General features: G+C 41.2%; 1 protein-coding gene across 1 annotated transcript in view; it reads right to left on the bottom strand.

Annotated features, from left to right (window-relative positions):
- The window catches only part of CAMK4 (calcium/calmodulin dependent protein kinase IV), a 282427-nt gene that overhangs the window by 147871 nt on the left and 122534 nt on the right, over nucleotides 1-12022 (bottom strand). The window contains exon 2 of the mRNA XM_065406770.1: nucleotides 10418-10496. Within this exon, the coding sequence (XP_065262842.1) occupies nucleotides 10418-10496 (79 nt within the window). The remainder of the gene's footprint in view (nucleotides 1-10417; nucleotides 10497-12022) is intronic.

Raw genomic sequence — 12022 nt, 5'->3', positions numbered from 1 at the left:
AATCTAGCCTCACGCTGGCTTAGTGCATTTGCAGATTTGCTGCTGGGTGCTAGGGGAACTATGCAACTGTGCTCTCTTCCCCAGCCCTTCCATGGAGTTGGACCCTTTGCTTTTGGTTCCATGTGAGGTCTACCAAATAGCTATATATATCTCTCCTATTCCCAGTCTCTGGTCCCTACCCCTGTGCAGACTTTGGACACGCAGAGCAGCCCCACAGATGCAGAAGCAGCTGACTGCCCTTTCATGCAGGAGGTGGTTGGGGTGGGAAGAACAATCAATATTAAGGGTGCCTTCTGTGCCTGGATGGGGGTGGTGAGAAAAACTTTGGGGCACAAATTGCCTCATAAATGTTCAGATCAAGTTGTTCCCTCAATTGTACCTATTTAATCAGTGTGTGCGTAATGTGGTTCCTTCTCACTAGTTTAATCACCTGAAGGATGTTCTTTAGCTAATAAGAATGATTAGTTCAACAATACAAGTTATGCAAACTTCCTCAAATTGTACAGCAGTATGGTAAGAAAGCTTAGTTTCATATATTCCTCTTTTCATCAGTTTGGCTAACTTTTACACTTCTGAAAGTTAATCTGTTAACATCAGAAACTAAAGGTATCTAATTATCTGTAAATTAAATGCAGTGCAAAAAAGACATAATACAACTTCTCTGTTCTTGACTTAATATCTTAACCCTAGGGATGACTTCCTCATGAAGTGAAAACCAATTCAATCTAAATGATGACAGCTGAAAAATATTGTTCTGCTTTAAGTGATTTTATACATCATCGGCATTACAATGTATTATAATACAATATTTTGTAATGGAGATTACCTGGAAATGACAATATACAACAGGACAATATTTTTGAATGAGTGAGAGAGATTTTTCCTGTTGTGAAGGATCTGGCAATACAGATAAAAAGCACTTTTCACTTTCCAGTGAACACAATGCTATATTCCAAAGTTATTTGTCAGTAAAAATTTCCATGTACACTTACAGTGTCAAAAACTATAGGTCATAAAATCCAAACCAGGTATCAATCTCACTTCAGAAGAAGTATTCTTTTAATTGCTTTATTCTTTTACCAGGTATTTATGTAAAAAATAACTTTATTGTGCTTCTCTGTAGACTGCTTATTTGGTGGAATTAGAATTTATTTTAAAACTGAATTCTTTATGAGCCAAGACTGGATGTGAACAATGGGAAGCCAAAGCTTTTTTCCCCATTATGCTACATGACTTCTTTATTTGTCAAAAATTTTAATGAGATATTTTGCTCAGTTTTCAAATGAAACGTATATAACAGTATGAATCATAAATTAATAACTCTTGATGACACGGATGATTAAAAAGCAATACATCAAGAAAAATAAAGCCATCCAGGCATACAATAGCTAGTGCTACCGGCAAAGAGGTAATTAAACAGTCATTATTTGCCAACAATGACTACACAGTGGTACAGTATTTAGGATCCTAGTTCTCTCAGAAGTTAGTGGCAAAACTCTCTTTATTCTCAGAATAAGAAATGACTAAAGGGGAAAATGTATCTCAGATGCCATGTTGTGGTGTCTGTTGACAAAATATGGCTTTTCAAAATGATGATCAGCAAAACTATAGTTTATTTTTATACATTTTTTTTAAATCTAAGACACTACATATTAACACATTATGTTTAAAATAATATTTAGTTTGCAAGTTTGAGCCCTCAAAAATTAGGAAATGCTAAAATAAGGCTGCCCATGCAACCTTAGTTCTGCCTTCTTGTGAGAGTGCATTATGATTTAGGGTGCTCAAAATTTTTCCATCAAAACCTTTTTGTTGCAAACCTGTCTTTTCAACTCAATGAATTTGAAAAAAGAAAAAGAAACCAAACACCCAAAAATCAAAAAGTTTTGATTTCAAAATGTTGCTGATGTTCCTCAGGGGAGCTGTAGTTTAGGTACTTCATGCCCCCCTTCTCCTGTATGGACCAGATTTCCCAGCTGGCCTACCTCTCTCATGATTAGGGCCCTACCAAATTCACAGCTGTGAAAAATGCATCACAGGCTGTGAAATCAGATCTTGCCCATGCAATCTAGCCTACTGTAGGGGAGGAGAGGGGCAGGTCTGGGGGTACCCCAGGTCAAAGCTCCTACCAGGCACTGGGCTCCAGTGGCTAGTCCCAGTGAGGTTGGAGAGGGACCGGACTTCCTCTTCCACTGCACAGCTGTTCTTGGGAGGTGGGGGGGAGAGGGGGAGATCAGACCCACCTCCAAATATCTCCCCTGGCTACAGAAAGCTCTGCAACTGAAGGCAGCACAGAAGTGAGAGTAACAATCCTGTGACTCTACAATAGCTTTGCGACCCCTCCATGACTTCCTTTTGGGTTGGGACCCCCACAGTTACAACACCGTGAAATTTCAGATGTAAACATATGAAACCGTGAAATCGAATAATTTTAAAATGCTATGGCTGTGAAATTGATCAAAATGGACCATGAATTTGATAGTGCCCTACTCATGATGCACTGTGGCAGCTCAGCAAGAGGGGAGACTTTGGTGCTTCATGGGAGATGTAGTCTGGCCAGAGATCCCAGCCTCAAGGGAAGAATTGGGGCATGAGACACCTGAACTACAACTCCATGAGGTTCCTTGGCAACATCTCTGAATCAAACTTTTCAGTTTTTGCAGCCACAAGTTTTTGTTTCCCAGCCTACTTGAGACATGTAGGGGCTCATTTTTCAGAACACTTAGCATTCTTATAGCACTTATATATGTTCAGTGCACTGTAAAGACATTAACAGGTTATCCCCACAACACCCCTGTGAGGTAGGTGGACAAATATTATCACTCTGATTTTACAGATAGGGAAACTGAAACAAAAAGGCAAAGTGACTTGCTCACTGCCACACAGTGAGTCAGTGACACAGCCACGATTAGAATTCAGGACCTCCTGACTCCCAACCCTATACTTATTACTCCAGACTATATTGCCTTACTGTCAGAGATGCTGATCATCCACAGCATTCACTGACTTCAGCTGCAGCTGTTAATGCTCAACATGACAATCTGGGGAATCTATGCATAGCTTATGAATTGTGGCTGATACTGGGGACTCTGTCTTTGTTGGATTGCAAATTATTTTGAATGTGGAGCTCGTTTGGCTTCTCTGTGTCTTTTGCCTTCATGTTGAGCTAAAACCCACAGGAGGTAATAAGAGAAATTCTGGCAGCTGGCACAGGGCTAACAGTAGAGGGTCATTAAACTTTGATCATGGTCCATTAAAATGGGTCCCCCTTGGACAAAAAGATGGCAACCACTCAAGGTAAACCAGTTTTTCAAATCTGAACTCCAGGGGAAAGATAACTAAGTAACAGATCTCCTGGTGGGGGATTTTGATCACTTTACAAGAATGATAAGAGGGTCACCTGACAAAAGGGGATGTGAGGTTAAAAATAATGGGTCTCTCATCAGCCATTCTGGGAGAGAACAGAAGGAAACTGGCTGAACAGGAGAGAGAGACTCCATGATTCAGAGAAGTCATGTGCAGGAGAGGGGCTTCCAGACTCCTTACTGGACTCTGATCTAAGCCCAGAGAACACTCAAGAGTGGTGAGGAAACTGACACAGGGAAATGCGTACAGAAGGGTTACTGTTTTCTTTAGATCTGTGTATTTTTATGCTAACTGAAGTAAAGAATAATTGTCTCTAGAAAACTTTGCAAATGCCTATGTGTGTGTTATGTGCTACACCTATCACATGTCCCTGAGCTGTAAACCCAGAGGGCCCAGAAGACTGGAGCTCTGGGAAAGGGTGTACTTAAGCTACTGGAGGTCTGTGGGATCAACACTGATCCTGGAGCCTAGGGCAGATGGGCTGAGAGGTCCCATTTCCCTGAAGGAATAATGGACAGAGAGCCTGTGCCCAGGTGCCAGAGAGGCCTACAAACAAAGTGCTGCAGCCTGTGCTTGGATGTTGATAGATGTTTGGCTTCATGTGTGTGTTCCCTCTGTGTGCCACCCCAGCCCTGTGCAGACAGCTGGCACGGCAGACCTCGAGCGAACCGCCCAATGACCACAAGATCCATTAAGAGATGAAGGAACCCAGCCGGGTTTATTGTCGACAAAGCATGGTACTAGTATCCCGCAGACTCTACTGGACCACTAATACATGTATGCCCGTAACAATGGACCAGCTCAGTGAACGGCAGGACTTTCCGTTCCTCCCTAGGCCAGACCAAGACACTCTCTCAGAGATACCTCTTTATACCCTGATACAAACAAGTTACATACTGCCCCTCTGATATGGCTAGTTGTTACCCATCTCCTTGTACACGTTGGTTCGATCAAAACATCTCTATTCATCACACTGTCATCCTGACCTTATCTTTTAGGTGGGGTCAGTGTGTTTCTGTTATTCTTTGGGGGATGTTTTTGTACCATCCTTGATATCGGGATGTTCTGGTACCACTCTTCAGGAACGTGTTTGCGTGAGTACTCTGTGCCTAGCACTTTTTAGGAATGTGTGTTTCCACAATATCAGCCCTGTTCTTGCCAGATTCTGTGAACTTGAAAGCAGGCAAAGCCTGACATTTGCTCACAGCCTGACTTTTGCTAACTTTGCTTTATATCAGCAAAGCTTGCTCGCTACTTTAGCTCAGGTCTCATACCGGGCCTCTGATACAAGGGCTTATATCTCAGGCTCTTTTTTTGTCTTTTTATGGGGAGGATGTTTACCCATCATCCCGGAAAAACATAATGCACAGAGTGAAGATGGCCCAGTGGGCTAAACACTGTTATGTGACCACCTTACTTTACCATCCATGCATTTATGCCTCATCTGCCCCTTGGTCTCTTCCTACTACACAGCCTACTCAGATCAAGGGAAGCTTAAAAGCACATGAACTTCACCGAGGTGGGGCCCAAACAGCAGTCTGGTGAGCATCCAGCAGAGGGAGCTCTCCTAGGGCTGTGTATGACTCATAGACTTTAAGGCCAGAAGGGACCACAGGCCTCAGAAACTCACCCCCTCCTCCCTCCATTCTGGTAACAGACCCCTAACCTCTGGCTGAGTTACTGAAGTCCTCAAATCATGATTTAAAGACTTCAAGTTACAGAGAATTCACCATTTACTCTCGTTTACACCAGAAGTGACCTATGCCCCATGCTGCAAAGGATGGCAAAACCGCCCTAGCATCTCTGCCAATCTGACCTTGGGGAAAATCCCTTCCTGACCCCAAATATGGCAATCAGTGAAACACTGAGCATGTGGGCAAGACACACCAGGCAGATACCTGGGAAAGAATTCTCTGTAGTAACTCCCCATCTAGAGTCCAGTCTTTGGCCACTGAAGATATTTGCTGCTAGCAGTCACTGATGGGCCACATGCCATTGTAGGCAGTCTCATCATGCCATCCCCTCCATAAACTTATCAAGCTCAGTCTTGAAACCAGGTAGGTTTTTTGCCCCCACTGATCCCCTTCCAAGTCTGTTCCAGAACTTCATTCCTCTGATGGTTAGAAACCGTCACCTAATGTCTAGCCTAAACTTGTTGATGGCCAGTTTATATCCATGTGTTCTTGTGTCAGTATTGGTGCTTAACTTAAATAACTTCATCCCCTCCCTGGTATTTATCCCTGTGATGTATTTATAGAGAGTATTCACTGCATACCTGAAAATCAGGTCCCCCAGCTCTCAAGTTGGACACCCAGAACCTGAGGAATATACAGTGGCCCTTGTGAACTTGGTTTAAAGTGACTTGCCCAGAATCACATTGGAAGTCAGTGGCAGAGACAGAATCCAGTTCTCATGGATGGCATTCAAGTGCCTTAATTACAAGATCATCCTTGTTCTTCTTCCTGTCCCTTGCCTCATTCATTACACAGCTTTCAAATTCTACAATAAATGAGAAAAGGACCTGCAGCCTTGTTCACCAAATTACCTGGATTCCGAACATCCAGAAATCTCCTCTTCTCCGGGAAAACCTTCTGGGTTGATCTATGTGATCTACTTTGTTTAGAACAGTAACAGTTTTACTATACTGATGAATAGGTCTCTATAAACGAAAGATATTATAATTAATATGACTGGCTAAAATTTTCAGGCAGGTTTTTAAGTTCTTTCTTAGAGCAGTGTTATTGGTCTTTACAAATGCATCCTCTTAAATACTAACGGTGTACAAGTGACTATGCAGTGTCCAAAATGTGACCTCACATTTGCAGCCTTAACTTACAGTAGTCTGAAGACAGTTCATCATGGCATGGGGCCCTATTATTTGAGAGACTCTTCTGAAGGGCGAAGTAGGGCTGACAGCTCTGCTTGTTCCACATGATTTAAGAATGCTTACATTGCCTGGTTCATCCTTCATTTGCTTCCTATGTGGATAGATGTTGGGAGAATTTTAAGAACTCTCCTGAAAATAGTTCAGAGTAATATATAGTTCGGTCTCTGCCAACCAGGGCTAGCTCAGGGACAGTGTTTGGATCAAGTCTATCAGTGAATACGAGAGAGAGATTAATTTACCAAGCTTCTTCACTGTACCACAAAATTTAGTTTTATTAAAAGTGAATATTTTTATTGATGTATTTGTGAAATAAAAGTTCCAAACCTAATTTCTTACTCTAGAGTTCTCTCCAATTTTCACCAATATCCATGCCAACTTTTCTTTCAGCTTCTTTAATCTTACTTTCTAACAGACCAAGGCCTTCTTCTCTTTGTCCACTTTTAGCTTCAGTAGAAGCTATGATCTACCTTGCCTGACAGTCTTACTTGCTATAGTAGCCAGAGAGATCTCAGGAATATTATTCTCATCAACATTGACAGCAGTGAGATATCAAAGGGAGTCTAGATCTCCCATTACATACATTTCCACTGAACTGGTGCATGGGTCTTGCCCAGAACTGTAGATCTCCTAGATGGCAGCTCAATAGTCAGCTACTAGATCATAAAAAATTAGTCTGTTACTTAACTAAAATACAGCATAAAGAGGAGCAAGGAGAACAAGAACAGGTATAGACATTTGCTATGTTTCTTATAACAATGCTCAGCTGACTCTGTTATCAATATGCTACTTCAGTTAACAAAGTCTCGTTTGTTTCTAGCCTTCAGAAAGGTAATAGTTTCAGATGTTTTAAAGTACAGTACCAAAAACTTACCACAAATGATCGACTTCCAAAGCATAAACCTCTAGTTAAGCTACCACATTGCAGCCCATCCCAGAGAGAGCATGATTTTGACCATTGTCCTATGCCCTGGTTTTTACAACCACCTCTTTTTTCTCTTCCCTTTCTTCTCTCTGCTGCCCTATGAAACATTAACTGTTGGCTGGTTAGAGAGCGAAATTAGAGTTAATCTCACTGCTTCCATCTTTTTTCTTCCTATTTCTCTATGCTCCCAGATGCTGCCTTATGAACAAATAGTTTTAAACAATGGGACTGAGACATCTTTTTCAGTGGGATCCTGTGTCAAAAAGGTAAAACCAGCCACAGTCCCTCTCTTTTCTTCACTCATCACACCTCTACTTCCCCCTCTTTATTTCATTTGTCTGCTGCAGGTCTCTTAGTTATAATTCTTGTTCTTAAGATTTTATTTCAAAATCCAAACTGATCAACATTTTAATGGCATATTTAATTACAGAAAAATATTATCTGAATAATACTTAATTACTCTTTAGACTGAGCTCCTCTAGTCAGAAACCAGACCTACTTTTCTGTTAGGAAAGCGCTTAGCACATTGTTCACTCTGCCGTAAGTGATGATAATTTGCCCAAATTGGAACAGATCTATAGTAGTTCATCAAGCACAGATACAGACAGCTGTACATTATTATAGTATGACCTTGATTATCTGGTCAATTATCCAAATGAGCCCAATTATAGAATACCACCTGTTCTCAGTTACAGGGGCATGTCTCCCACACTCTATTAATTACACACAAAATTCCTTCAGTTACGTGAACTTACTCAGTGTTAACCACAATATTCAGATAAGCAAGGCTGTACTGAATCTAGCCACCATGGTTATTCAGGGACATACACGTCACTTCCTATTATGTAATATATGATGTAACAGACTTAGACTCCTACAAGGAGTCTAGCACATGAATTTTTTGACCTGGTACTGCATGACATTTTGATTAAAAAACTAGAATGATATAAAATGAATATGGTACATATTAAATGGAGTAAAAACTGGCTAAATGCTAGGTCTCAAAATCTAATTGTAAATAGGGAATCATCATAGAGTTGGTGTGTTTCTAGTGGTGTCCTCAAGAGTCAGTTCCTGACCCTACACGCTAACATTTTTATCAATGATCTGGAAGAAAACAAAATCATCCCTGATAAAGTTTGCAGGTGACACAAAAGTTGGGGCAGTGGTAAATAATCAGGAGGACAGGTCACTGATATAGCGATCTGGATAATTTAGTAAGCTGGACACAAGCAAACAATGTGTGTTTTAATATGGCTGAATGTAAAAGTATACACCTAGGAACAAAAAATTTAGGCCATACTTACAAGATGGGGGACTCTATCCAGGGAAGCAGATTTGGCTGTGGTGGATAATCAGCTGAACGTGGATGGATGGCAGGAGAGAGATCACTTGATCATTACCTGTTAGTTCACTCCCTCTGGGGCACCTGGCATTGGCCACTGGCAGTAGACAGGATACTGGGCTGGATGGACCTTTGGTATGACCCAGTATGGCCGTTCTTAGGAGCTCCCAGTGTGATGCTGTGGCCAAAAGGGCTAATGCAGTCCTTGAATGCATAAACCGGGGAATCTCAGGTAGAAGTAAAGGGGTTATTTTACTGCTGTATTTAGCACTGGTGCAACCACTACTGGAATATTGTGTCCAGTTCTAGTGTCCACAATTCAAGAAAAATGTTGATAAATCGGAGGGGGTTCAGAGAAGAGCCACGAGAATGATTAAAGGATTAGAAAATATGCCTTATAGTGATAGATTCAAGGAGCTCACTCTATTTAGCTTAATCAGAGATGGTTAAGGAGTGACATGATTAAAGTCTATAAGTACCTAAAGGGGGAATATTTGATAGTGGTCACTTCAAGCTAGCAGAGAGAGGAATTACATAATCCAAAGGCTGGAAGTTGAAGCTTGACAAATTCAGACTGGAAATGTGGCATACATTTTTAACAGTGAAGGTAATTAACCACAGAACAGTTTGCCAAGGATCATGGTGGATTCTCCATCACTGGTAATTTTTAAATCACAAGTGGATGTTTTTCTAAAATACGTGCTCTAGGAATTATTTGGGGGAAGTTCTCTGGCCTGTGTTATACAGGAGGTCAGACTAGATCAATAGTTCTCAAACTGTGGGTTGGGACTCCAAAGTGGGTCATGACTCCATTTTAATGGAGTCACCAGGGCCAGGATTTGCTGGGACCTGGAACTGAAGCTGAAGTCTGAGCTCCACCCCGACCCGGGGCAGTGGGGCTCAGGCTCCGGCACCCTCTCCCCCCACCCTGGGTCATGTCGTAATTTTGTTGTCAGAACAGAGTTGCGCTGCAATGAAGTTTGAGAACCACTGGACTAGATGATCATAATGGTCCCTCTGGGCTTGGAATCTATGAAGCTATTAATTATTTTTCTCAACTTTTATGGGTTTTTAAACCCTATGTCAATCATATAAATGAACTAATCTGTACAGACACTGAAAAACTGTAATGGAGTTTTTTAAATTATACCATTTGTTTTCTTAATGCATTTCAGAATAAGAATCACAAAAAATTAAATGAGCAATTGTTTATTTTTAAACTGTTAAGCGAATGTGAGAGTGTAGGGAGCTAAACTATTGAAACTTGAAACTAAAGACCTCTGTTTTTCCATAGAAAACAAACAGCACAAGCAGTAGCAATGCAAGCTTTTCACACAATTACCTTTTCCCTCCTGCCAGCATGCCAAACATAGATGCTGAAGGAGCACCTCTACTTTCATTTCTATGCCAGTTTAATCTTTGGCCTGTTTTCAAAGACTACAAATTAGTGCCAACATCTTATTGATGCAGAACCTGTCCATTATGTCTTGCACTGAGACCACCACTTAATGTAGCAGTTAGGCATGTTTTCACCTACCCACCTGCCGTTATGTTGCCATTCTAGCACATGAATAAAATTCACATCCCTGAACTCCAACCACTCAGCCTTCCCTCAGTCACTCTTTTCCACCCAGTCAGGACCCATCATTTTTCTTCCCCTTCTCTTGGCCTCCTACTACTTTCCTTCTCTGCTTGAGTTCCTCCCCCCCCCCCCCCCACCCCTTTACCAGTCTTCAGAGTGTAGGCCTTACTTACTCATGCTTTCCACCAAATCCCTTTAAGTATGGGGAGCAGAAGATGCTCTGCTGCTGGAGTGATGGATCTCAGAGGTGAAGAGGGTACAAATTAATTACCAATCCTATCAATACAATTGTGTAGTAACCAAAAAACAACTTACAGTTTTCTTCAACATTTTGACAGCATAAGGCTTCTGGGTTCCTTTCTGCCTGCATCTGTAGACAATGGATGTAGCACCACTAAATGAAAAAGAAAAACAGTGTTATTATTGAAGGCTATTGAATATATTGAATACATCTTGTCTAATTAGACAACACTGTGTGACTTCTTATTTCCAACTGGAGATTTCCCCCTAATAAGTTGCAGAGCAAAGGGTTAAAATATAAACTGCTACATTCTCAGCTGTTTCAGTGCTCAGGTTCAGTGCAGCTAGAGGACAAAGATGTAATTACACTGCCTTTCTGCCCCTCAAATCCTGTGGGAAGTCAGAACCTGATACTGTCACAAATGCAACTAAGAGCAGGTTTAGGTCTGCCCTGACTTCCACCAGCCATCCCTTTGGGCTCTTCTGCCAGTGAAAATTGCCAGATCTCAGTGAAGTTCAGTCACACCTTCTCCTGCCCCCTTGCATGCCCTGAAACTCTCCCTATGCCAGGAAGCAGAAGAGATTGCGAAGCAGAGGTTTAGGGGGAACCTTTTTAGGGCAACTATAAGTTCCCTCTGCTGCTGGAGTGTCACAAAAGGGACTTAATATGGCCCAGGGTCTAGGCCAATGTATCTCACCTTTGTTAAGATGTTTACAAAGGGGAAAAGATCACTGTGCTAGTATCCATTCAATTGCCTGGTTAATCATAGCAAACCCAAATCTCATCCACTTGCTTGCAGACTGTGCCACTAGAAGACAAATTCAGCCCTAGCAGAAGCAAAAGAGGCTTTTAGTTAAATCAACTGGAGTTGTACCTAAATACCCCAAGGCTGAATTTGGCCCAAGATCTTCAATTGTCTTCAAGGTGGATTTATTAAACACATCAGGTCAGGGCACTGATAATGTGCTCAAATTAACATGTTCCATTTGCTATTGCCAAGAAAGGAACTGTACTGTATCCTTTGGCTAGATGCAGGAAAGAACTTTGGGATAGTTTTTGGAGGTTCTGAGGATTTCAGTTAACCTGTTATTTCATTATTTTTCATTTTAGCATTTGAATTTCTTATTGCCAACTTAAGTCAGAAGCAGAAGTACCAAAATACTGATCACCATCACTGGTTCTTGTGACATATCTGGACCAACTGGAATCAGGAATTACTTGAAACTTTACAAGAAAGACTGTTCTCATGAGATTTCCATTATCAAAACTATTGAGTCTTAAAGTTCGTAGAGTCATAGGTTTTAAAGCTAAAAGGGTTCATTATGATCATCTCATCAAACCTCCTGCATAACACATCCTCTAGACTTAAACCCAGTAATTCCTGCAGTGGAGGGACTTTCTTCCTCACTCCATAGAGTGAGCACGATCAAGCCCTATAATTTATGTTTGAATTAGAACATACATTTGAGAAAAGCATCTTCATGACAGGTCAGTTCAGAAAAGGTTTAAATAGGTAATTGCTTGAGAGCTTACATGTATCAAACCATTGACTCTTTTGAAGTTTGCCCATTTCTACACACTATGTACAGTGGAGGTACTGTATTTCTTTAGTGTGCAAAAATGAATTTTTTTAAAATTTGTAACAACATATTGATAAATGTATAGGAGTATTCTAACTT

The sequence above is a fragment of the Emys orbicularis genome, chromosome 6 (assembly GCF_028017835.1).
Source record: "Emys orbicularis isolate rEmyOrb1 chromosome 6, rEmyOrb1.hap1, whole genome shotgun sequence".
In the NCBI taxonomy this organism is placed as follows: domain Eukaryota; kingdom Metazoa; phylum Chordata; order Testudines; family Emydidae; genus Emys; species Emys orbicularis.
The sequence above is the reverse complement of the archived record's forward strand: the minus strand, read 5'-3'. Positions and strand labels throughout refer to the sequence as shown.